Source organism: Podarcis gaigeae (genome assembly GCF_964106915.1).
Source record: "Podarcis gaigeae genome assembly, chromosome: 7".
Lineage (NCBI taxonomy): Eukaryota > Metazoa > Chordata > Lepidosauria > Squamata > Lacertidae > Podarcis > Podarcis gaigeae.
This window is the reverse complement of record NC_139683.1, coordinates 41,679,192-41,705,871: the sequence shown is the minus strand read 5'-3', so window position 1 is coordinate 41,705,871 and position 26,680 is coordinate 41,679,192. Positions and strand designations below refer to the sequence as shown.

The following is a 26,680-nucleotide window of genomic DNA, read 5'->3' as shown; positions in this document are numbered from 1 at the left end:
TTTATCACCAATATCTGAATGGATATGGTAGCAAGATATTTCAGGCACAGAAACTGCAATTCCTTAATAACTATTAGAAGAATGATAAATAAAACTCTGCTAGGAATCTTTGACCAAAATAGTCTGATTAATATGTTAATGTAGGTTGCCTCTTCTTAAAAAGAAAAAAAAATGTTTGGACATATAAAACTCAACCTTCCAAGACTGCAACAACCAGGTCTTTGTCTAATGAAGCAATTTATGGCCTTTTAAACTGGGGCGGGGTTTTTGTTTTTGTTTGATACAGTTATGTATTTTTGTGTTTTTATATTATAAACTGTCCTGTGATCCCTGGATGCACGGTATAGAAATTTAATTAATTATAATTATAATAATGAGAAAGCCATGCACACTATGACCAGTACTAGCCCCAATATTTGGTCCATTATGGAACTTGCTACTGATATTTCTGCTTACTAAAGGAGTGGCTAATCCCCAGTTTGGGGCACTGATCAATTCCCCAAACAACCACCCCCAAATTTCGCAGAAGCAACAAAAAGTATAAAAGTAAAGACAGTAAAGCCCAGTGCACTAATGGGAGTGCAAGTTGCCCCCTGCCTGGTCATTAGATTAATAGTTTGCTGAATGGTGAGGGAACTATAAGTCCTTTCATCTCAGCCAATCTGCATGGGTCAACTGAGGAAGGAACCATCGCTGGTCTATCATGATGATCTGAAACCTGTGCTTTGACAAATGGTTCTGCAGGTTTGTTTCATTTCTTCAGATAGTTTTTGCATCCATTTTCATTGTGATCCTAATGGTGCTGTTCAAAATAAAAGCAGTATGATAACCTGTTGCTGTGTTATATACATTGACACCCAAAGAAATTGCTTCAGAATTTATATTATTTTATCCCTATTGTATTTCATAAACTAAAAGAAAGATGTATATTTTTCTACTACACTTGGTATACATGATATGGTTTGAGGTAGATCAGAGCAAGACACACCTTCCACTAATTAATATATTTACATCTTCCAGAGTGTCAAGTCATGGTGGTTGTTCCATAATTACACCTGAAATGCTACATGTCCTATAAACAATTTTAATTGTTCTGATATTTTCAGAAAGATTTATCAACTGAATCATGTGAAAAGTTGAATTTATGCCCAGACCTCTGTAGAAATTTCACTGTAACGCCTTACTACCATAATGATACAGTTATATAGTCACCATTCCTGCGTTTTAAGTGATATTAAATAAGCAGTCAGTTAAACAACTTTGCTCCTTGTATTCTAATTACCTTTCAGTTATGTCATTACAGTGAAACAAATTAAGATTACAATCTAGATAGCACCAGACATTTCAAAATGATATGTTTTACAAGCATTTAATTCTGTATTTCTTCATATTGACATATATTAATCATCAGGATTCGAAACAAGCTTTAGCTGATGAAATGTAATAACAAGTGAAAAGAAATACTATTCCTGTTTGTCTTTGCAACACTGCCAAATCTATCAAATTGAAACTGACCTATGCAGACGGTTTGTGTAGTGCCCTTCAAATAATAAGCCCCTCAAGCAAACCACCAAAAAGTCTTTATGAAACCTAGAGAGTCTATGGAGGCCATGTTCACATATCACGCCAAGACATAAACTTCCACAGCACGGGGGAGAGGAGCAAAGTTACCCAATCAGCTTATAAGCCATGGTATAGGGCTTACTGAACATGGTCTCTCTGTCCTGACAGCAAATGCCTCAGGATGCAGCGGATGTGTGTTCAAACTAGGTTTCACTACCATTTAGAATGTCTGCCCATCTTCATCTTTCAAACTGGAAGTGACCATTCACATTCTATTCCACTAGTCTATCTTAAGGGAAGGACCATATTTCAATGCATCTTGCTTATAGAAGGTGCCAAATTCAATCCCTACCATCTCCGGTTAAAAGAACTTCAGACAATATGATCATGAAAAACCTCTGTGAAGCATCATGGAGAGCCACTGCCAATCAGAGTAGATGATTCTGAGCTAGATAAACCAAAGGTCTAACTCTGGTTTCTCATACAGTCTCCACAGTTGAGGATCTGGTCTCTCAGCCTCATTTGCAACTGCTACTGTTATGCAATGATGCTGCTGAAATAAGGAACGTAAGACAGGGAGGTGTACACTCTGCTCAGGAGAAGACTTTGCTTGCTTTCACTCAACTATGGCAACAGCTTTTGGACACAGCTACTTCCACATGCATGAGGGAAGGAGATTAGTCCTGTGTTTTCATGGGGCAACATCAGACCTGAAACACTTGCTACCCCTACATGCTTTTTTATTTGGACAGTTATGTAGAGATATAAACAAGCACAGGCCTTTTTGGGATCATTCATGTTTGTAATTGTTCAGTGATGTGAACATGTGTATGAAATTTGGTCATATAAGACAGGAAAAATATTACTTCTTTGTAAATATATATATATATTATACTCCATCTGTACCGATATTAGAGCAGTGTATAAAGTTGTGAGATAAGATTAATCAAAGTTACCAAGATCAGACAGTTGCACAAAGACTTTTCATTTTATAAATAACTTAATTCAAATAAAACAAATGTAAAACTACACTATTTACTAGACTTCAATAATATATTGCCCGTCAAATATTTCAAAACACAATATAACTCAACAATCAGATTTTCACATCCGATATTTTTTCATGGTCTCTGCTCCCTTTCAATCTATAGTTCCCTTGTTCATAAGCTGACTTGACTTGCATCAATTGTACAAATAGGACTTCCTGCATTTTCACTTTTGTCCTAAGCTAGTGATTTCAGCAGATGTCGCAATTGGTTTTGAACACAGTCATTTAAGGTTCTGGAACAATGAATGGACATCAGAAGGAAGGAAGGAAAGAAGGAAGGAAGGAAGGAAGGAAGGAAGGAAGGAAGGAAGGAAGGAAGGAGCGACAAAATATAGACTGATTTATTGCTTTTATATAAAATATGGTTTTTTGGATGTATTTCTTAAAATGATATTTAAAAGGTAGATGATGTTTGAAAGTTATGAAAGGAAGGGTCTGAGGTTTGTTTTAGGACTTTTAATGGAAATGCTGGGATAATTTTCACAGGAGTTCTTTTTTTCTACTATAATGGGAAAGGATGTGTGTGGTGTGGTATTTTAACATTTAGTTGGTGTTCGATCATGGCAACAAAAAAAAATGGTGTTTTTTTTCATTTCTCTCTCACTTTCTTTGAGAAATTAGAAAGGTTAAAAAAGCTCCCCGTGATATTAATGTTGCAATTAAGAAATGATCCCTTAAAATCTTAATCCTATAAAGCAAAACTTTATTTGGTAAATTTATATCCTGCCTTTCCTCCCAAAGGAGCCCAGGGTGACAAACAATGAGTAATTTTAAATAATTTTGAAAATGCTGAAAGCATATTAATTTGATCCTAAGTGTTTTTCTATAGTCTTACATTGCTTAGGCTACATTGATTTGGTAAAATGCAAAATGTATGTGTGATTGTAGCATAAGCACCATTAAAAGCAGTTTTCATGTTTCTGACAAATGTTGTGGTAATTATGACAACAGGGCAACAATTAATACGCCCATTCCAAAATATAGAAAGATTCCCTTGCTACATTGACTCACCCACCACCAATGGCTGGACCCATGATTCTCACTGCTGCATCATGAAATATGTGCAAATCCCTGACGACATGATCAGATCTGTCAGCTTGGAATGTGTATATCATATGCTTGGGAGGAAGGCCTAGATTGACTAGATTGACATTCCATCCTAAAGATAATCAGTAGGTAGCCATGTGTACATGGCATGTCCAGTTTCACATATGCATCCCACTACTACCAACGTGTACCTATAGATTCAGGCCACTATATCATCTCTACAGGAGTCAGAATGATGACCCCGCAAAAATAAACAAGCCTTATTTCTCTTTTGCTTGTTCCTTTACATCTTGAGGAGCTCTTCATTTTTTAAAATGAATTTCTATTTGAAATAACTGCAAGCTGCATTTTTGAAGGCATTTCAAATGCACTGGAGAAAGGGAGGGGGGATCCAGGTAATATGAAAGGAGGAAGAATAACCTCTGACCTGACATTACCAAAAATACAAATAAAAAGAGACACTAAGATGAAAACAAAATAGTGTCATGGATTTACATATGGGGTTTTTGATGGAAACTAGGGCTGGGGTTTTTTTTAGATCAAAACTCACCATCTCAAAACCACTCCTTTTCATCCGCCTGCAGGACTTGAGGTAAGTACGTATACGCTTTCTGGCACGCTCTTGGTACTCAGGGAATTGTCGCCTGCATGAGTCAATGATAGCCTGGATCTTTTCTTTGGGCTGCTTAGAGATTGGGACCATTCGGTCCAAGTTTTCATCTACAAACAGCCTGACAAACATCTGTTGGCAAGAGGGAGACAGAGGAGAAGGTTTTGGAGGGGTGGTGTTCTCTTCTCTTTCTAAGCTTCCTGGCTCAGTTACAGAGAGGAAGACATTTTCTTTATTTTTATTTTTCTTTATTTACACAGTGAAGAGCTTTGTAATGGAAAGTCAGAAATGCTAAGCAAGCAAGGATTTTGTTTTAGGATTGACAAAAAAAAGACAAGAAAAGATTAGGCTGTAGTGTATAGAAATTGTGAGGGAAATAAAACACAGATTGTGAAAACAGGCACTGTTTTCATGTCTGTTATTAACAATGCAGTAGGATGCCTACATTGTTATACTGAACTGTGTCTCTTACTCTTCCCCTGCTGTGAGCAATTTTTGCGTACGTTGTCATGCAAAATTATATAAATCTGGAAAATAATAGAAAATAGCTGGCAGCTGGAATACACTCCTGGAACTACACTGCAGCCCCCTAGTCCCTACTGCTGCTGTCCACTGAGCAAACATGCACACACACACAAAACACACAACTGAGGTAAATATACGTTAAACCTCTAAATCTGGTGAACTGGTGTCTGTTTCCAAGTGTTTTAATGTGCACGGAGGGAGGGAGGTCCCCCTTCTAATAAAGTTAGTGTACCTCTTTTACTGCCACATATACCCATAATAAATGCCACAAATAAGAAAATAAAATTCTGAAGGGCATAAAGCTCCATGTAACTCACATTAAAAGCTTTCAGGCGCTCCGCTTCTACGCCATCCGACTCATTGGCCTTCTCAGCATCTTCGTGTTCATCATGATCATCCTCGTCCTCTTCTCCACGGTTCAGGGAGAGGTCTTCTGCACCTCTGTCCATGCTTTCATTCTTGCCAGAATCATAGCTTGAATAGCTATGGGCAGGTGACTAGGAATAAAGGAAGCCATTTTGTAAAACGTGTCTGAGGAAATCACCTGCTTCAACCTCAACAAATCCTTGCATTCTCTACATACTAACAGATTCCCCAAATGGACTTTTTTGAATAGAAATTGTGTTCTAGAACTCTTTGTATAGGGCTATAGAGTAAGGCAGCATGTAATTGTACAGTTCATGAGTAATATTTTTTTTTTTTTTAAAAAAAGCACAATTTAGCCATAACATTCACTTCAGAAGTTGGGAAGAAGAGAGCCGATGTGATCCAATGGACAGGATGATTAATTTGGACTTGTTAAGAACTAAGTTTAATATTCCAGTTCTGCCATGGAATCAGAGTCCAGCCTAAGGTAAAACAGTATCTGGGAATTCTTCTTATAGCTAGTTGCTCTTATTGTTGTTTGAGGGATTTACCTTCAAAATATAGTCAAAAATTATACATGCCTGTGCTCTTCATAACTGGCATGATACACCTGTGTTTCATGTTCATGAAAGGGGTCCTTATTACAATACATACTATAAAAATGGCATTCCAGTTACATTTAGCGCTCTCTCTCTCTTTCCCCTCCTATATAATAAAAGTGAAAAGTGCCTCAGATGTCTTCATTTCATCTGCAATTTCCTCTACATGACTGCAAAGTTTAGAGTTAATATTTCATTTTCTGCAAAGTTAAATAGTTGTCATGTTGAACAAACATTCTTTTTCTTAAACAGGGGTGTGTAAAACAAAGAGAAATCTTTTCATAAGTAACTTCCCATTATGTACAGTTAACCAACTATAACATGGAAAAAACTGACTTATAAGTAGTATGTTTATGCTAATCCAATTTCAAAAGGTGTTCTCTTTTAGTATATAGAATAGTTTGTTTTGATAGCTTTCCCAGAATACTAATAGGTGTGTGTGTGTGTACCAATTACATACATGAAAAAAACAAGGCAGAAAGAAGAGAAGCCATTCAATATTTCAGTTGCTAATGACAATGCACACTTATTTAAGTTTCTGTAAACTACATTTAATTCTGGAAATTGTAACATGCAGATTGATCCTTTCATTTTACCAAATTCACCGACTGTATACTAGAAGTTTTGTCACCTTCAAATTGCCAACAGTGTATATTTGTGTAACACTTGTAGTTGTTTAACTGTTGTTTTAGTTTTCTCTTTACCGCACAAATGTATTTTTATATACAAAGCAATATAGAAATATCCTTAATAAAACAAATTTTAAAGCTGTGAGAGAGAAAAAGTAAAACATTTTGTTTTCTCTGCAAAGCTTTTCATTCATCAGGATTCATAATTTCCTCTAGGATGGAATCAATAGCTTGCTGGATAAATCACATGTGTCCATTTCATTAAACAATTACTCACTCAGAGTGCCCAAAACTTGGCAACTACCAACAGAATCAGATACTACAGTTTTCCCCTAACAGATTTAGATTTTGGATGGAACTCTTTCTGTATATTTTGCACAGCAACCCAATACAAGCCAAAACACACATTCAGTTCTATCAATATAGCTAAAAGATGCATATGTACCAATTGATGTGTTTAGAGAACATATAAAGTGGCTGCATCTCTGCCAGTTTATGAGATATGAACATCAGCGTGGGTAAGTTGCGATGATGTACAACCAAGATGGAGGATCTCCGCTGCAGATCTGTGATTTAGGAATGGAACCACCTCTAGAAGGCTGTGCTGGAGTCTCACTGTGACTAATTTGTATTGGGCCTATTTGTATTGTACAGTACTGCGCCATTCCTTTAGTTGGAGGTATGATGCATCTTCTCAGCCCTCCTCCCACTTCCTGCTGTTCAAAGGCAAGAATAGGAAGCACAGAAATGATTAAGTAAAGAGATTTTTTTTAAAAAGCAGAGAATACTTGGTATCTGGAAATGAGGAGTCTCTAAGTGCTCAGAATGGGATGGGTAGACAGGTTGTGAGTGGAGAGAAACAGGCCATAAAAACCATTCAGTTCTTTTCTTTCTTTCTTTTTTTTGCCTCTTTGCATTTCAATTTTTTAACCCTCTTTCTCACAGAATCATAGAATTGTCCAAGGTGGGGCTCAAACTCACAACCCTAAGATTAAAAGTCTCATGCTTAACTGACTAAACTATCATGTTTTCCTTCTGGTCCAATTTCTAGCCTTTGACCAGTTATCAGCATTGTGTCTGCTCTGCATTCTCCTCCTGAATAGCAGAAAGTGGACTATGCAGAATCAGAATAACAGTAGGCAGTTCTCCTAATTTTGTTTACACTATAACATAAATGGATATGGGGAGCCTGGAGGAATGTGAGATTTTACTTGCTTACACCCGCCTAAGACTAGTAACTGGAAGCACTATTGTGTTTGTTAAACTTCAGTACTCAGTCGGACTCCATACAGGTGCTGGTAATGCAACAGGTTTATTAAACAGTCTGACCAGATGGAAGTGAGGCCAGCAAACCTACAGGTGTACCTTATTATAATGCAATCCATATCTGCTCATATGGCCTCTTCTACATTATCACCTAGAGCACCTAGCCTGTGAGCACCTAGAAAGGAATGCTGTGATCACCAATGGTCAGCATGGATTTCTGAAAAATAAGTCATGTCAGACTAACCTGATCTCGTTTTTTGACAGAATTACAACCCTGGTAGATGAAGGGAACGCAGTGGATGTAGCCTACCTTGATTTCAGCAAGGCATTTGACAAGGTGCAGGCATTTGACAAGGTGCCCCATGATATTCTTGTAAAGAAGCTGGTAAAATGCCGTCTTGACTATGCTACCACTCAGTGGATTTGTAACTGGCTGACTGACCGAACCCAAAGGGTTCTCATCAATGGTTCCTCTTCATCCTGGAGAAGAATGACTAGTGGGGTGCCACAGGGTTCTGTCTTGGGCCCGGTCTTATTCAACATCTTTATCAACGACTTGGATGATGAACTCAAGGACATCCTGATCAAATTTGCAGATGACACCAAACTGGGAGGGGTGGCTAACACCCCAGAGGACAGGATCACACTTCAAAACGACCTTGACAGATTAGAGAACTGGGCCAAAACAAACAAGATGAATTTTAACAGGGAGAAATGTAAAGTATTGCACTTGGGCAAAAAAAAATGAGAGGCACAAATACAAGATGGGTGACACCTGGCTTGAGAGCAGTACATGTGAAAAGGATCTAGGAGTCTTGGTTGACCACAAACTTGACATGAGTCAACAGTGTGACGCGGCAGCTAGCAAAGCGAATGCAATTCTGGGCTGCATCAATAGGAGTATAGCGTCTAGATCAAGGGAAGTAATAGTGCCATTGTATTCTGCTCTGGTCAGACCTCACCTGGAGTACTGTGTCCAGTTCTGGGCACCACAGTTCAAGAAGGGCACTGACAAACTGGAACGTGTCCGTAGGAGGGCAACCAAAATGGTCAAAGGCCTGGAAACGATGCCTTATGAGGAACGGCTAAGGGAGCTGGGCATGTTTAGCCTGGAGAAGAGGAGGTTAAGGGGTGATATGATAGCCATGTTCAAATATATAAAAGGATGTCACATAGAGGAGGGAGAAAGGTTGTTTTCTGCTGCTCCAGAGAAGCGGACACGGAGCAATGGATCCAAACTACAAGAAAGAAGATTCCACCTAAACATTAGGAAGAACTTCCTGACAGTAAGAGCTGTTCAACAGTGGAATTTGCTGCCAAGGAGTGTGGTGGAGTCTCCTTCTTTGGAGGTCTTTAAGCAGAGGCTTGACAACCATATGTCAGGAGTGCTCTGATGGTGTTTCCTGCTTGGCAGGGGGTTGGACTCGATGGCCCTTGTGGTCTCTTCCAACTCTATGATTCTATGATTCTACACAACTATTAAAGGTAAAGGTTCTCTGGCCTCTTTGGCTTCAAGCCACCTTAAGGGTAATATACAATTGCCTGTCACAGCTTGAAATAAACAAGCAGGATTTTGCCTGGTCAAAGGGGAAAGTAGGGAGGAGTCCAGAGGCTTAAAGAGTGCTGCACAGTCAAAAGAGGATCATTAAACAGATCTTATATAATATACAATGAACAGTTTGGATTTTACAATTGATTACAGTGTAATCCTTGAGGGTTTAGATTAGTTGGCCTTTTGGCCAATTCCATTTGTATATTCTTGGGTAAACAGTATCCGCTGACAGCAAAAGACAACATTTCTTTGATAATATCTTGGTATATATTTACTGTCAAAATAAATTCACGGGGAGAGGTTTTGTATGAAATATACGAAATGCTTATTTATCTACTATCTACTTCTATGTACTATTGACTTGTACTACCTTCTACTACTTCTACTTCTGCTACATGTTTTGGAAAGTGGTTTGTTCGTCTGTCTCTCTGTTCTGTTTGCATGACTATTCCTGAGGTGGAAGAGAGAGCTTTTGCCTACATTTGGGAGCCATCAGGCACCATTTTGAACCAAGGTGGCAGGCTTAAGTGTTCCACACTACACCAATTTGGTTGCGTTGGGAGATTTTGATGCCCAGTTTGTTCTGACAGCTCCCAAGATTGAGAATCAGGGTTTGGTCTATGCTTGGATACCATTGTGAGCCATTCTGTAGGCATCCCAAGATGCAGGTCCAAGCCAAGATGGCCTCTGGCCTCTTAAGCAGACCTCAGCTTTTGTGGCTGGAGTTTGGGTTGTGGGGCCAGTGTGTTCTTGCATGGTGAGTACCAGCACCTTTCCCCCCTAAGTTTTTAATAAGGTTTTTTAAAACCCTAATTAAACATTAACCCCAAACCCAAATTGATTAGGGGCCAGCTATGGTCTGGTGTTATTGGGTCAGTTTGGGACCCTGGGGCAGGGGGCAAGACCACACATAGCCCTGAGAGTAACATATTACACCATCCATTCATAAATCTCAATAATTTTTGGTTTCTTAATGTTCCTGGGCAATACCAGACACTTTCAGCTTGTATTAATATAAATTACCATACTCTGAAAATGTGACCCTTTATTTTTCCAGAAATGTCTGATAATGCAAATTTTTTTGAGTGTCTTCTCATTTTTATGCAGAGCACAATATAACACAGGACTGAAGCATAATCTTTCCATATTTATTTAATATAATTTCACTTCACAGCTTGATCGAAGGCCAGAAAAGCTAAAGTGATGGTTATATAAAATTTGTTCAAGGCATGAAATAACTCTTTCATGAAACTGATTTGATAGGGGGATTTTTTTAAAAAAGACTCTTTTTGACTAACACAGATCCTCTAGGAAAAGCAATATGACTGCATTTGAGTGTGTTTTCTTCAAGGCCAACAGATATCCAGAGCTTCCTTGCATGTCTAGTCATGTGATATGAGAAGCAACCAGGATTTTTAATTACACACAATTCTCTAGTGAAGAACAATGGGTGACTACTAATTTAATCCTTGTCCCTTTCACATTGGATGGCCAGTGTTCAAATCTGTACTCTGTGTGATACAAGATACCGGTAATAGCTGGCTACAACATTATCTCATACTATAAACACATGTATGCATATTTCAGTTTAAAATTTCTACCAATTATATTTTACATAAAGACCTTTTCACGGAACTCATTGAGGCAATTTCCAGGGAGTATCCATCTGCAATGGTGAGTGTTATTATTTGCACTTACAGCAAAGTGAATGGCCCTATACCAACCAGTATGGCCGCAAAGCACCTTTCTTCTTTCTGAATACAGAAGGGATATATTAGGTTTGCAGAAAAATACTAGAACTGCACATGGAACAGTGCAGTGCAGAGTGCAAGCACAGTCCCATCTCCAGCGACAGAACATGGAATCTCCAAGCAGCTGCCAAAGTCCCAGCTCCCTAGTAGGCACACCAGTGCTGACACTTGTGTTGAGCACAGTGAAAACGTTGTTTTAGCTACAAGTTCTCTGCTGCTTGCTTCTCAGCGATACTATTTCAAGTGTTTTACTGTATTTGCATACCCTCCAACTGTCCTGAAATTGCTGGGACCATCATGAAAACCCTTGAGGAATCACGGGTTCTTATTTTGTCATTAGAGTTCAGATTTAAGCTGCTCTTAAAGGGGCAATGGACTTGCAGCTAGCTTTAATGGCCCCTTTAAGAGTAGCTTGGCTCCCCATCTTGTATCTACACCCATTGATACGTTTTGCATCAGGGAATTTTGCAGCCCAGGTGTGAGTGCAAACATCGGTGTTGTAGGGTGTGTGAGAGTGAAGGTGTTTCCATAGCCAACAGCACCTAGCAGGAGAAGAGAAGAGCTTCTCTACAGATCCCTCACCTAATTAGAAAATTTTGGTTCTAATCTTAGTATTTGCCTTACATCAACTGTTTTATTATTCTTTTAAAACCTTGCTGCCCCAGTTCCAAGTAATACATTTTGTAAATTCTTGCAGATTCTGAAATGTTAGCCTCAGACTCCTTTTCAGTTATGCTTTACCAACTGCTTCTTTCTCCTTTGCTTATGAATTTTAAAAACCGCTACATTTTTTTTTCTTCCATAGTTCTACACAGACTAAACCAAAACCTGACTGCAAGAAAGCCCAAAGCAAATCTCTCAGTGACATCAGTGGGAATAACAGAAGACCCCATTAGTCTCATGCACCACCAAAGTAAATAATTCTCATTTCATTCTGCTTTTTTACTATTCATACAAAACTCTTTTACATTAAAAAGAAGACATGAAACAAATGGCTCCAGGGTCACATATTTGTCCTCAGGCCATTTTATGCAAAACTAATGAATTTTTGTTTCTGTACATTTTTGCCATTGGCTAAAATGTTCCTTTTTAAATAGGGGTGGGGGAAGCTTTTTGGTTGACACATAATTCATTGCAACTGCCAATTACTGATGGGTACCGGAAAAAATGTTATGTTAACAGACAAATTTGTATAATCTCCTAAAAGACACAGTCTTTTAAAATTGCAGCACAATTTTAAGAGCATGTTTACTCTGAAGCAAGTCCCTCTGAGCTCAATGGGATTTACTGCAGACTTTATCTCTCAAATATATCACCAAGGGCTATGAATCATTTTTATCTTGCTGCTCTATTAATTTTGTGATTTGTTTTAATTGGAATATGGTTCTTAACAGTTTGGAAAACTGTCTTTATAGGGGGTGTGGGTAGCTTAACTCCTTTCATAAGAAAAGCCAGGAAAGAAAATATATGTCCACTCTCAGTTAAATAATTCAATCGGTAGTTTAACAAATATATGAGAATGTATGCATAGGTTTGGAATTCTCCCAGTACTAATTTGAACACAAATTAATAAGGGAAATTAGACAAATAAAGCAATGCTCAAATCATATTTTAACTGAGATTAATGGTTAGACTGCTCCCTGTAAAATCCACAATGACATAGTGGTGGACCTTGATGTCTCAAATTTCAGTGGTGCCATGTGTGATGCTAAAATCCAGTGCCACCCCCCCATCTTCTGTTGTATGTCATAGTTGTGGTGCCTCCTCAGATGCCCCAGAAGCTCTGTGCCCGGTGTGACCACACTAGTTGCATTCCCCTAGATCCACCTTTGCAATCCCAACAGGTTTATGTATTCAGGTGGGTCAGCTACTTTCCTTGTGTGTGTAGCTCCTTTATTATTTTAACAAAATGCATAAGTCTTGTTCACACGGTTAATAGTGCACAGAGCAAGATAATGGCATTACTGGTATCAAACCACCCCACCCCCCGTTTACAGTGGTAGCCTGTAAGCAGTGGCCTATTTATCTACTCACACTGGTATGCTTTCTAACTGCTAGGTTGGCAGAAGCTGGGACAAAGCAACGAGAGCCCACCCCGTCGCATGGATTCGAACTGCCAAAAATATGACCGCTGTATATATGAGGAGAGGGATTGTACCTCGATTCTAAAAAGATATTCCTAAAAAGCTATTTAACAGAGATGGAATTGGGATCTAAGAACATCAAAGGAAGCAGGTTAGTCCCCACAAACCATTCATAGGTGAACATATGTGCATAATTAGTTTGCTTAAGAAAACAGATTATGGCAAGTAAAACAGATTATGGCAAGCTTGTTTGTAGTCTGAAACTGTTCCTTTTTCCTTTTTTTGCATCATTAACTCTCAGTGCCCCTTCAGCATAATGGTAGCATTTATGATGTAGTCCATTAAGCTACATTTTGGTATCTTGAAATTGTTTCAGGAGATTCTAGAACTTTCAGAAATCAGTCATAACTCTTCTCTTTTCATCAAATCTGATCAAATCTGGGATCCACAACTGGGATCATATTTCCTTCCACATCAAATGTGCTCTCAGATCCACTTGCTTTTCTTTCAAACACAGACATAGATTCCAAGACTGGAGCCTAACTTTTCAGATTAATTATGAATTGGCCTTTGGACTCCTTCATGCATCTAATGATTTAGATGCTTGAAAGAACTACAGGAACTTTTTATTGCCCAAATGTGGCCCATCCCGTCACCCCCAATTCCCATCAAAATGGGTGTACTGTAATGACTAACCAATGACTAACACTCCCATTATGACCAGCATAGAATAACTCTAGTTACTTGAACTCTCTGTGTTATGGTCTCTCCACCACCTACCACCTCCAATAAGCAAGTTTATTTTTCCTCTGGTTTGTTTTATCACGGTACATATTTTAGCTGGGCTTTGCTTTTCATTTCAAGTTACAAATTGCTAGGAGCATTACTGAACAGATAGGATGTTTGCCATGACAAGTCACAGCACAATAAAGAAAAGTAAAACTGCAGAATAGATTGTGCAAAATAAGAGAAAATATGTAAATGCACTCAGTTTGCAGAATTTATGAATCACAGAATTTGGCTCTGCTTGGTGCAGGATTTTAATTGCCTGGGTGCAAAATTTTAATTTGGGTTGTTGCTTTTATAGTACAGCCATGAATAAAATGAGGCAATCTGCCAACGGCAGAGGCTTGATGTGGCAGCAGACTACTCTGCTGCATTTTGAAGATGGTGGCAGAGAGTTGGATCATTACAGATATTTCTGGGAAATATAGAAACTTGTTCCAAGCTACCATGGATTTCCCAGTATCTGAGCAATTTATAGCTGGAGGGTTGCTGCAGTTTTATAGCCCCTTTGGATTGTCAAAACTGTGCAAAGATATCAGATTGCAACCAAAAACACTCTCACAGAAATACAGCTCTGCCCAGATCTGAGTGTTGATGTTATTTATATTTGTTATTATCATTATGATTGTTCATAAGCAAATATGGCAAGATATTTTTTACAATCCACACAAATAAGCTGGTCGTGCATAAAGAAAATCAGACTTAGTGCTCACTAAGCATCAAATGTTTATGAATGTCTTTTAGAGTTCCCTTAATTTTAACAGAGTTCCCTTAATGCATTTTTAGGCTCACATGGGAGATGAGAATTGGAAAAAACCTGCATGGGGAGTCAGCATGAAAAGATCTAGTATCTAAATTATTAAAGAAGTGCAGTAGATATATTTTAAACTTCAACTATAGGGCTATCTTCACAGAAGCTTAAATTAATTAAATTTGTAAACTTCCCTTCATCCAAAAATTTCAAGGTAGTTCACACAATAAAATACAGAATAAAACCACAAAGTACATAATAAAAACAAAAACAAAACAATAATACCCCCTCCCACAAAGACATTTAAAAGGGCATAGATTATTATCCAGCCAAAGGTCTGGTTGAAGAGGAATGTTTTTGCCTGGCACTTAAAGATGTATACTGAAGGTGCCAGATGAACCTCCATTGGTGGAGCATTTCACAAATGGCAAGCCACTGCAGAAAAGTCCAATTCTTGTGTTGCCACCATCTGGACTGTTCATGGAGGAGGCACATGAAGAAGAGCGTCAGGTGATGATTGCAGTGTTTGGGTTGGTTTATATGTGGAGAGGTGTTCCTTGAGGTACTGTGGTTCTGAGCAGTTTAAGGATTTATAGGTCAAAACCAGCACTTTGAATTGGGGCTGGAAACTAATTGGGAACCAGTGTGGTCATGGGCCTGGTCATTGGGCCTGGAAACTAATTGGGAACCAGTGTGGTCATGCCAGGATCAGTGTAATATGCTCAAACTGTTTTGCCTCGGTGAGCAACCTGGCCACTGAATTCTGCACCAGCTAAAGTTTCTGAAATGTTTTCAGGAGCAGCCCTATGTATAACATGACAAGAGTCATGATGGCTGCATACTATTTCCAGGATCAGTGTCACTACACCTCTAAACATAAGAGCATCCCTGCTGGATCAAACCCAAAGCACATCTAATCCAACATTCTGTTCTCACAGTGGGCAACCAATGCCTATGGGAAGTGCACAAGCAGCACATAAGTGTAATAACACCCCCCACACACTTCTAGCAACTGATAACTGAATACATTTGAATACCAGTCACTGGGGAACAACAGTAGCAGAGGGCTACCAGAGCATGGACAACAGAAATTAGGCTGCCCCTGTCTGAGAGGTCAAGGATACATTTTCCCCATCTCTTTCCAGACAGAAGTCATCATTCAGGGAACCAAAGCTGTTTCTGTGCTGAAACCAAGCCTAAACTCCAGTTGAAATGGATCATTTTCTGGTGCCCCATCTAAGCCATGCTTGGTTCAATAGGATTCTGTAATTCTAGAGAATGGTAGTGCTGAAGTTCTCTGAAAGTCCAGAGAATATAAATCAGAATATATATTGGGGGATAGATCTCTGATTGGAACAGTCTAGCCATCCTGTTCATGGCTTCCTTCAGATAATTATGGATGGTCGTAATCAGAAATGATCTTAAACTATGGTTTGTGCTAACTTTGTAAACTCTGAGCCATGTTTTATGTTCTAGAAAATCAGGCAAAATACATGGCAGTTATGCAGGTACTTGAGGCTCACAGGGAAAGCAGGCATTAAAGTCTGAATTGAGCAGAAAGCATGCAGGACCTTGGACAGCTCCAATGTGTCCCTTGCTAATGCACCTAAAAGAGAAATTGTCTCTACAGGAAGACAGAGACAACTGAAGCCTTATGCAGGCTATCCAGGGTTGATGGGGTAAGTCATGCCTGTCTGGAGGAGCCAGATGGTTGGTTAAAGGCCTTTGCATTGTTTTGTAGTCTTTGATATCTGTGAGGCTTGGGGAGACAGAGGTAATGCAGAAAAGTTGTTAGAGAACAGTTAGAGCACCAGAGGATGGAGGTAGGGTTGTGTCCTTTGGCTGAAGATCCCTCAATAAGTTACTATAGGTTATTCCCCTGAATAAGTGACCGGAACCTCATCTGGATTCTCCACTATGTACTGCATAAACCAAGGTTTGGGTTTATGATACAATAGAATGTGTAGTCCCCCCCCCCTTGTTTCTCAGCTGCTATTCCAAACCATTCAGTATTGCTCAAAGTGTAGGCACTTGGGGTACACCAGGGGTAGTCAATATGGAACTCTCTAGATGTTGTTGGCATAAAGCTCCCATCAGACCATCATTAATTGTTAAGCAACTATGAGTGGGTGATTTTAAATCTCCAAATATTAATGATCAAGAACATTTGGAACATAGTGGGACCTGAGATGTAGATGTCATCTTTGTTTTGGGGTGTAGGCTTAAAGTGAAAACCATAACAGATATTGAGTAAAAGAACAAATGCACTTGAATAAATTTCTGGGTCCCACTGAAGAACCTCTCTTCTGTTGGCATCTGTGTGTCTCAGGAGACAAATGAAGAGTGTGCCATTGAGGGTAAAGTCAAACTGTTGGAGATTTTCTTCTCTCTGTGCTACCCCCAGCTGTCATTGCTTCTCTGGTTACTGCTGTTGACACACAGCCTGACTGTCTCTCTCCAGGTAATGCGATCATCTGCAAGGAATTCCCACTTGGTAGGCTTAATGCTTCTAGCCTTCATGTCATGCTTGCAGACATATTTGTAACGCAGAGTTGGTTGGCCGAGAGGAACAGGCCTAGTGCCAGCTCCCCATTGAGCACATCCTTGAGGATCCTGCCATCTTCCATGCTGTGTACATGACCAAGTCAGTGTAGATGTCGTGGAGAGAGGAGCGCGAACAAGCTGTGGGAATATAGGCTTGGGAGAATACATATTTGTTTGAGACTCTGTCCTGCCATGTGATGCCCCAAATCTTCCTGATGCAGTGCATATGGAAGGCATTGATTGTTAGCATCACATTTTCCCACACCCTTTTGGAGAGGTGAGTCATTGCCATAGTTGCTTTGCCAATATACTCATCCAGCTCAGCATCGATAGAAAGGTTGCTGGTTATGTTGGAGTCCAGATAGGCAAAATCTTCTATCACCTCAAGTGTGAGGTCACCAGTGCTGATGCGTTGAGTGCTGGCAGTATCCTGACCCAGGATATTGGTCTTTATCAGGCTGATGACGAGGCCAAACTCCATGCAGGCATGGATAAAATGGTTTATGGGTCTCTGTAGAACTTCCTTGGAATGTGCTGTCCAGACAGTATGATCTGCAAACAACATCTCTTGGATTAGAGGAACCCCACACACTTTTGTCTTGGTGTGGAGAAGTACCAGGTAGAACAGACCCCCACCCCCCCACCCACATCGAACTGAAGGCACAGGAGAGCAATAAGTGGGCATCCTATCTTGTTGAGCACTTGAAGAGTCTTTTTCAGATGACCAGGTCAAAGGCCTTTGTATGAAGACACCGTACAAGGAGCACCTCTACTCTAGGCATTTCTTCTGCAGCTGACACAGTGAGAAAATCATGTCAACTGCTGACCTCAGAACATTGTGGCTCAGGTTAAACTCTGTCAGTGAGTAATTCCAATCTGTTGAAAATTACATGGGCAAACACTTTCCTCGCAGTACTCTGCAGAGAGATTGCACAGTAGTTGTTACAGTCATGGCGGTCACCTTTGTTCTTGTAGAGGGTTCACAGTGCTGGGGTCACACATGTCTTGTGGCACTGATCCTTGTTCCCAATACTGCAAGAGGAGGCTGTGGAGGTGTGTCATGAGGGAGGAATTGAGGCCAGCTTTCAGCATTTCTATGGAGATTGTGTCCTATCCTGGGACTTTACCGCATGTCTGAGAGTTTAAGACAATCTTCAATGGGAGGGAGGGACATCTAGCTCTTCCAAGACAGGCAGAGTTTGGATTGATAACTGTTGATTACTGTATCAGAGACTGTGTTTCCCTATGAATGCAGTTCCTGATAGTGCTCTGCCCATCACTAGGCCCTCTCTCGTTTTTATATTAGTCTGTATATTGTAGCCTGTTGATTTTTCTGACTCCTTGAGTATTGAGTCCTTGATTAAGTCCAGCACTGAAAGCATTTTTCTGCTACTTTTTTAAAATAAAAAGATAGAATATATTTTTCAATTTCTAAACATATTTACATCAAGCAAATTACAGTGATTTCAAGATCATTTCAGAATACTCATGGAGTTCTCACATTATTCATGTTGAGGGGGGATGCAAAACCAAACCAACAACAGAACACAGTGGCACTCAAAGCACTGTCAGGGTAATTTATGATATTTCACTGCTGGTATTAAAATCAGTGGAAGTATCTGGATCCAGTACTCAGTTTCAGTGGTATAAAGATAATAATCCAGTGTGTAGTATCAGATTTTGAAAGGCTGGAGTTTTCAGTGATAGCAGCAGAAACAATAATTGCAAGAATTCTGTTAGATTAAATTCAACTCTTCATTCTTCTTACAATACACATTCATGGCAACTGCCTTCCTATCATACTAGCTATCTAATCTGCTGGATCTGTCTTTATTTATACATAGTCACCTTATTCTCTCCCAGCTAATACAATAGGAACAACCAGGGGTGCTGGAGGGAAAGTTGTTTGGAAATGTCAACTTCCTAAAGCAAAGTTGTTGGTTTCAATTCAGACATGTTTGTACATGTTTATAGATGGCAATGAAAGCTTTAGTGCCAACTCTGTTGACACAATAAGGATACTAATACATACTGATCATGGACTACGTGTGTGATTCATTCAACAGGAAGATTCCACAGGTCTTCTCAAAATACTGTATTTCTAATCAGAAATGAAAAACTTGCAGAATGTATTTCTGGTTGATAAAATATTGGTATTTGTTAGTATACTAATATGCACGTGAAAAATAGACAGTGTGAGCACAAAATAGCAGAAACAACTAGGTGTCAACAACTTTTCCAATTTCCTAATTTGCAAAGCCCTTGAAATGTTACAGTAGACTTTTCTTCTTCCTAATCTATGCTCTTGTAATATCTTGTGAACATGGAAGCATCTTACCTTGCTTCCATTTTCTTTTGCCTCTTGCTCCATCTTAAGATCAGATACTAGGATGTTCTTGTACTTGTTCTTTCCATCACTGCTTTGGTCATCTAACCTGTATTCTGACGTGAGCTGAGCAGAGAAGGGACTGTCACTCAGATTCAGCGGCTGTTCATCCGGTTCCAGAGGTGCTTTGCCATTACTGTTGGCTTCTGCCACTTCCCTGCAGTGTGTTCCCCCTGAAGCATTGGAACTGTGTCCTGCAGTCTCATTGCCGTTAAAACTCTCTGCAGCTGAATCATCTATGAAACACATGGATTTACAGTTTTTCAATGGCATGTCATCAACATTATCTTTATACCCAAACAACAACAAAATACAAAAAACCCTACAACCTGATGCCACTCACACAATGTTTCCAACAGTTCAGCTGAAAATATTTGTGTGATTACCAGTCACTATTAACAATCACAGAACAGTTAAGAAAATTTCAGCCAGAGCAGATTCTTTAATGACCTAGGCATGTGGAAAAGGAAGGGCTTATCTTTCCACTTTATACGTGACATCATGACTCACTTGCTTAAGTTATATGGGGGGGGGATTTTTACATATCCCAGTTATTATGAATTATAGTTCTTTAAACCAGCAAAATATACAGTATTGGAATAGAAAGTTCCCTTCCTCTGATGGAAGGAGACTTCCTCCAATGGAAAGACTGCTTCTATTAGAGGATAATGCTCATTCCATCAGTTGGAAGGAAGGAACTTTTATATTCATCCTATTGGGAAAGTTTGGATGATCGTAGCTCAGCTTAATAGGCCAAAGCATGGATGAACCTTTTGACCACACACAAAACCTCTTGGCAGGAATAAACCAGGAAGTCTTCCATTAACTATAGTCTCCTGTTTCATCCATACTGGGGAACCCAGGGTTAACAGCTTTGGAGCAAAGCAGACTACAGTATTTAAACCAACAGCAAATCATGACTTAATGCCCAGGCTTGTCACAAAGTTTTCCACTATAGTTTCCCTGTTTGGTTGAAATGGAAAACTATATTATTTTAAACTAAATTGTGTCCTTTAAACGTTTTTTTTGTTCTGAAGACATTGCTGTAAATAAACATGGTATGAAAAGGAAGTGCAAGTTACTTCTGCCTCTCATGTCAATCCTTTCCCAGGTCAATCAAATAAAAAAAATCCAACCAGACCAGAAGTGTCAGGACAGCATTAGGACGGTTACAGCAATAATCACAGCAGCTGCATAAAAGGTGGGATGCTAGAGGGTCAGACATGGAAATAGACTGAAGGACAGAACGGGGATTTACAAGTGAGGGAGAGGGTGAGAAAATAGTACAGAAAGAGGAGGGGTTGCAAGGGAAGCCAAAGAGGTAAGTAAGAAAGGAATTCTGCGTTGCTAAGCCCAGTGATGAGCCAGTGAGAAAATGAAAGGGGGAGTAGTGGAGGAAGTGAATTACTATGACAGAAAATAGAATGGTCCAGTGATAAGATTGGGGCTATGAGGATTATTGTGAGCTTAACAGGGAATTCTGAGTTTTATCAATATGTTTAATATGGTTTTCCTAACAATTAATGAATTGTTTGTGCTGCTGAAATAAAATGTAAAGTCAATATGCTGGCCATAGTTAGCCTTCCAATATTTTTCACATTGCTTTGTAATATCAATAGTATTTATGCTATTAATTGCTTGGTTATTGACCAAAAAGCAAAAGTAGTTTACAAACTGTCCCGACACAAAATTAGGAACACTTTGTTGCTTTTAAAAGAATCGTGATGAAAATGCATTGGGATTGTTTTGACAAGGTTCTATCACAGAATTGGAAGGGATCCCAATGGTCATCTAGTCCAACCCCCCTGCAATGCAGGAATCATTTGCCCAGCATGGGGCTCAAACCCACAACTCTGAGATTAAGAGTCTCCGACTCCCTTTATGCTAACAGCAACATTTATAAAACCCTAAAACTAAAAATCATGACTCAGTTTCTAACTACACAATATAGAAACATTTAAGGCTGTTTCTATAGGGACACCAGCAGATAGCAGTTATTGGGGATATGCTGGTTCCTAACATTCAGGTATAAAACGTCCTATATAGCCTGGATTATGTTAACATTACACTAATTATAACCTTCATATAGAAAACATGCACGTGAAATCTGGGTGGATTATACAAATGAATTTAAAAAGTTTGCCAAAGTCCTAAGCAACCAGGATAATGTGGAACAGAGTAAGAATGAGTGAGAAAAGATGGCACATGCATGGAATTCACACCACTTGATTTTAGGTTCTCTCATTTTATTGGTTTTAATTTCAAAAAGCAGGCTCTTGTTAAGATTCTGAAATCAAGCAATTATTCAAACCAGAACCGTACTTTTGCTGAGCTAACTTTGCTTCCTGTACTAATTTTAGTATAAAGAATTGCGTAATAAGAATAAAAATGAATCACCAATTAAGAACATATGACATAGTCTGGCTTTTGTTTTGTTCTTATGAGACGTTCTAAAGCTGTGCTTTCTCCCCCTCCCCCAGTTTGCAAAATACCTTTGCCTGCTCATGGAAGAGTGGTTTCTGTAGCTTTTAAGTGCAGTGCATGAATTTCTAAGAAATTTTAGAGGAGGCTGACTTACCCTACAGTTTTATGGAGAGGCTGATTGGTCTTTCCCCCATCTTTTTATGTTAGTTTCCCCTCCCCAAAAAACTCATAGTTGCAGCGGGTGACAAGGATATCTCTCCAGCCTGGTTCTGAGAGAATATGAGCTAGTAAGAGGTTGGAAGGAGAGTTTGTTTTAATTGGAGGGGGGGGGGACTGCCAAAGGGAAAAAATGGGGAAAGAAACCCTCAATCACAAGGTAAACCAATCCCTACCCCTATCTCATACTCACATTCTAGAAATTCACAGTTTCACCTATCCCTGTCCCCCAATTTGCTGAAACAGCTCTTGTTCATTCCATTCATTCCATTCAAACAATGAGTATTTACCATTCATTGGCCTCAATTCAAAAATAGTCGTAGAACCTGTAGCTGCATGTTACAATCTATTTTATATGACAAATGGGAATGTATATTTCACATGACAGTTTGGATTGAAAGCACATTTCACTATTTACTTCAAGTAAGTTTTGCCTGTTAATGTACCTGAGCTGCAACTGTTATGTATGCTGTTGTGTAATATGTGACAACATAAATGATACTTTAATATGGTTAACAAATTTCTTGCTCATGTAGAGTAGAATCTTAATAGTGACTTTAAAAAAGAAATCTGAATAAGAATACCAAATAAAAGCTAGATGTGTTTGGCCAAGTTACAAAATATTGAAACAAACACTTCAGCTCTCAAAAACACAAAAGTTTGTCTGTGGTGGCAATGTGAACAATGGGCACATTTGAGGATTGAGGAGAAGGAAGATAAGTGCATGCAAGTGTTTTGGCTATGTTCTGACCCATTGCTGTACAGCGGTACCTCAGGTTAAAAATTAATTCGTTCCGGAGGTCCCTTCTTAACCTGAAACTGTTCTTAACCTGAAGCACCACTTTAGCTAATGGGGCCTCCTGCTGCTGCCGCGCTGCCGGAGCACAATTTCTGTTCTCATCATGAAGCAAAGTTCTTAACCCGAGGTAAGAACAGTTTCAGGTTAAGAACGGACCTCCGGAACAAATTAAGTACTTAACCCAAGGTACCACTCTATAGGGAAGTTTTTAATTTTTAAAAAATGTTTTATTATTGTCAGGGGCTCAGGAGCAGAGGCACAGGAGGGGGAGGAAATGGAGAGCGAGGGGGAGGAATCCGAGGGGAGCGTAGGAGATGACAGTGGCCCGAGGGATTCCATGAGCCTCTCCAGCGAATCGGAAGATTCACAGAAGGGGGCGCCAGTGGCCAGGGGTAGGGGGTTCCCAAGGGGAACGCCCCAGGAGCAAGGGGGCAGCAGGGACTCCCAGAGCAGTAGTTGGAAATCAGGACCAGCTTCCCCACCAGAGCAGAGTGGGGGGGGAAGAGTCCCAAGTATCGGGGCCAGTGCATTCCCCACCAGGGAGAGAAGACGAGGCAGAGCTGACCACGCCTCCATCGGAGAGTCAGACAACGGAGGGGAGGTCAGATCCGGCCAGTATCCCGGAAGAGGGAAGCAGTGACAGAAGTAGTGTAACGGTTAGGAGAAAGGTCACTGGGTTGGCGCGAGAGGCAAGTTCAAATGTACAGGAGCGCAGGACAGCAGAGAATGAGGATTGGGAACCGGGTCCTAAAGCCCGCCGGAGGCAGGGGGAGGAGCTAAGCGACTCAGCGTCGGAAGAGTCCAGAAAGGGCAATGCCCCAGCGGGCAGGAGGACCCAGAGGAGGAGAGAGCAGCGGAAAAGGTGGAGCAGGGTTAGGATCTTAAACTGGTGTCAGAGGGGAGGAGACTCAGATGGGACTTCGCCGATCTAGGGTTTAAGACGTAGGGCTGCACGCTGCGGCTTTGAAATGGAAACTGAACTTCAATAAAGACTTTTGTACATTACGACAGCCTAGCGTTGGTCCTCTGTGAGCTGGGACCTAGAGGCAGCTCTGACAATTATGTTTTTATATATGTTGGAAGCTGCCCAGAGTGCTGGAGCAACCCAATAAGATGTGCAGGGTATAAATAGTAAAATTATCATTAAGGAATGTGACGTCCCTATATTCATCAGAGAAAAGTTGGAGGGTAATCACCATAGCTGCAGTAGCATTTCTTGGGGGCTGGATCTGCTGTCCCCGTGGATCCCACTGGAGGTTGCCTCACTTTGCCTGATGAGTCAGCCAGCCCTGCCTCTTGGCAAAAGTACCCTAGACCTGCTGCGCTGAGGGTCTCATGGAACGTTCCAGAACCTGGAACTGACATTGCAAATGCCAGCTCTCGAAATCACTCTGCCTTCAATTAAAAGAACCAGCAGATAGTCGCAAGTATTTGCTTTACAAAAGGAATATGTGTTCATTGCAGTCAAATTATTAAATTCACTTTTTTTTCATTATAAGCCACTATTCTAGATTCTTTCCACCTTGATGAAAGAACATTCTATTTAATAGAATACTAACCTTGACAAGGTTATTTATTCAAAAACAACTATTGAATGGGCATGTGACTGCTGGCAGAAGGGGGAAAATGCTTCCTCCTATGTTTATCTATGTCATTTGTGTTCTGTGAATTACATAAGGCAGAGAAAAGAACATCTATTGGAACATATTGATGGCAGTGCCTAATTTCCTTTGAAAGAGTTCTTAAGCTTTTAAACATTCACCATTGGATCCTTTCTCTGCAAGGGTCAAACTGCATCTTGACAATGTATCAGCAGAACACGTGCAATTTGTTTGCATGGAAATGGGATGTGTTTACTGCTTCAAAATACGTTTTAGAAATTTAAACTGGTATTCTAATTAATACTGCCAATATTAGCCTTCAATAGAAGGAATCTAATAAATATTGTAAATTATTCGTAATGCATGTAAAAAGAAACATGCAATCTTGCTTAAATCTTCATTTACTATTATAGCAGAATTTAAATTCCATATAATGTACATTGCAACAATTAGTGTTTTTCACTACAAACAAAAATCAGCTCATAATCCAGATGTTGTATTTTAAATCCTTCATGTCTCTCGTATTGCTCATAAATATTTCAATTCAAAATACACACACCCCATGATAATCCACAAAACATTTCTTTTTTTCAAGGCAGTTTGTGCCATAACCTTGGATAATGCTTAGTGGTTTACACCCATCTTTTTTAGAAAAATAGGGGGCGGGGTATTGATTTCAGAGCTTGCTATAAGGTTTATGGCAGAATGCCAAAATACTAAAACTGTTTCTGGGAATAGCAACAAAAACCAGATAAACATAAGGCACCTCTTTAGCCTAGACTGAGCTGAATTTATTTTTAAAATGACATACTAGGAAATTGTTAATGTGGGAACTAGTGGCTTTATTTGGTTTTTTAAACTAAAATGAAGGTTCTGTAACCTGCCCTGGGACCTTATGGTGAAGGGTAGATCAGAAAACCAACCAACCAACCAACCAACCAACCAACCAACCAGTCATATTTTTTTTAATGAACTATTAAAATACTTGCTTTTTATCCTACCACTAATATAATGGAGAGCTGCAGTAATGTTTACGTTATGTCACAAAAACATTACATAAGTCACACTGTCTTAATCTTATGGTACTTTTTTCTCCCTTTTTCATTTAAAAATGGCAAGGAAGATAATAAATCAATGCTAAAATAATGTATAAACTTGCATGTTCAAAATGAAATGTTCAGCACTTTGAGAAGTGGGAATTGCTTCAGTACACACAAATAGCTTTTCACATGCATTCTCACTTTCTTCTCAGCCTTCATGAACTTCAGGAATTTCCAAGTGTTCAAGAGATATATTGAAGCATTCAGTGTGTTGAATGCTCACTCCAGTTTGTAAAACATGCTCGCTGCAGCTACTAAGCAAGCATTACTAAGGTTTTCATGTATACACCTTATGCTTTCCCTTTGCTTGTTGATAAAATAAAGCTTTACATCGCTATTGAAAATGCCACTTTAACTAGTGGATATATTCGTATTTCAGATGCAGGTGCCTGGTGTCATTTTGTTTGAGCATGGTCATGGGACATTCTTCAACAAGACTTAGAAAATCTTGATTCAATATTCCACTCAGGAGGAGCTGACACTTACTGTGAATTCTGCTCTTCAACTTAAATACCAAAGTCTGTGGCAGGCCAATTCTATCATTGCAGATACAGCATCCCTCGGGCGAGGTCCAACCTTTTTCTTGCAGTGCACCCAGGGATTAGCTTGACTTCCCCTACATTCTCTCCACTGCACAGTAAGAGCTAATCTTTCCTGCATGAAGCAAGAGATGGTGTTGCTATGACAACACATTCTAGCAGTGGGACTACTGGGATGAGCTGAAAAAATGACAGGGAGACATGCACTCAGCCTTCCTCCAGGGCTATGGGCTCCTTCCTCTAGGATTTAATTCTCCCATGTTTACTGACAGCTTGGGATGCTAATTATCTATGAATTTTGTCATTTGGAGATTAACTAGTTAAGACTATGGCTGGGTTATTAGAGAGTACTTCAGTGAAAATTGTTGTTTTTCAGTGTGCTATATGTTGAGTGAAATGTGGCCACTTTATAAACCATTATGCAGTTCTACATCTTATCCCCAAATTAAGGACTCTCTGTGTGAAAGAAAAATAAAGACACATACCAAGACCAG

The 26,680-nt window shown here is 39.6% G+C and overlaps 1 protein-coding gene across 3 annotated transcripts in view; it reads right to left on the bottom strand.

Annotated features, from left to right (window-relative positions):
• NOL4 (nucleolar protein 4) overlaps window positions 1–26,680 on the bottom strand; it is a 115,029-nt gene that overhangs the window by 18,372 nt on the left and 69,977 nt on the right. For 2 of the 3 annotated variants that reach the window (XM_083747787.1, XM_083747789.1), the window contains exons 6-8: window positions 19,460–19,743; window positions 5,111–5,290; window positions 4,209–4,400 (exon numbers count right to left, since the gene is read on the bottom strand). In XM_083747787.1, coding sequence (XP_083603913.1) covers window positions 4,209–4,400; window positions 5,111–5,290; window positions 19,460–19,743 — 656 coding nt within the window. The remainder of the gene's footprint in view (window positions 1–4,208; window positions 4,401–5,110; window positions 5,291–19,459; window positions 19,744–26,680) is intronic. The other variant, XM_083747788.1, reaches the window with a different exon arrangement.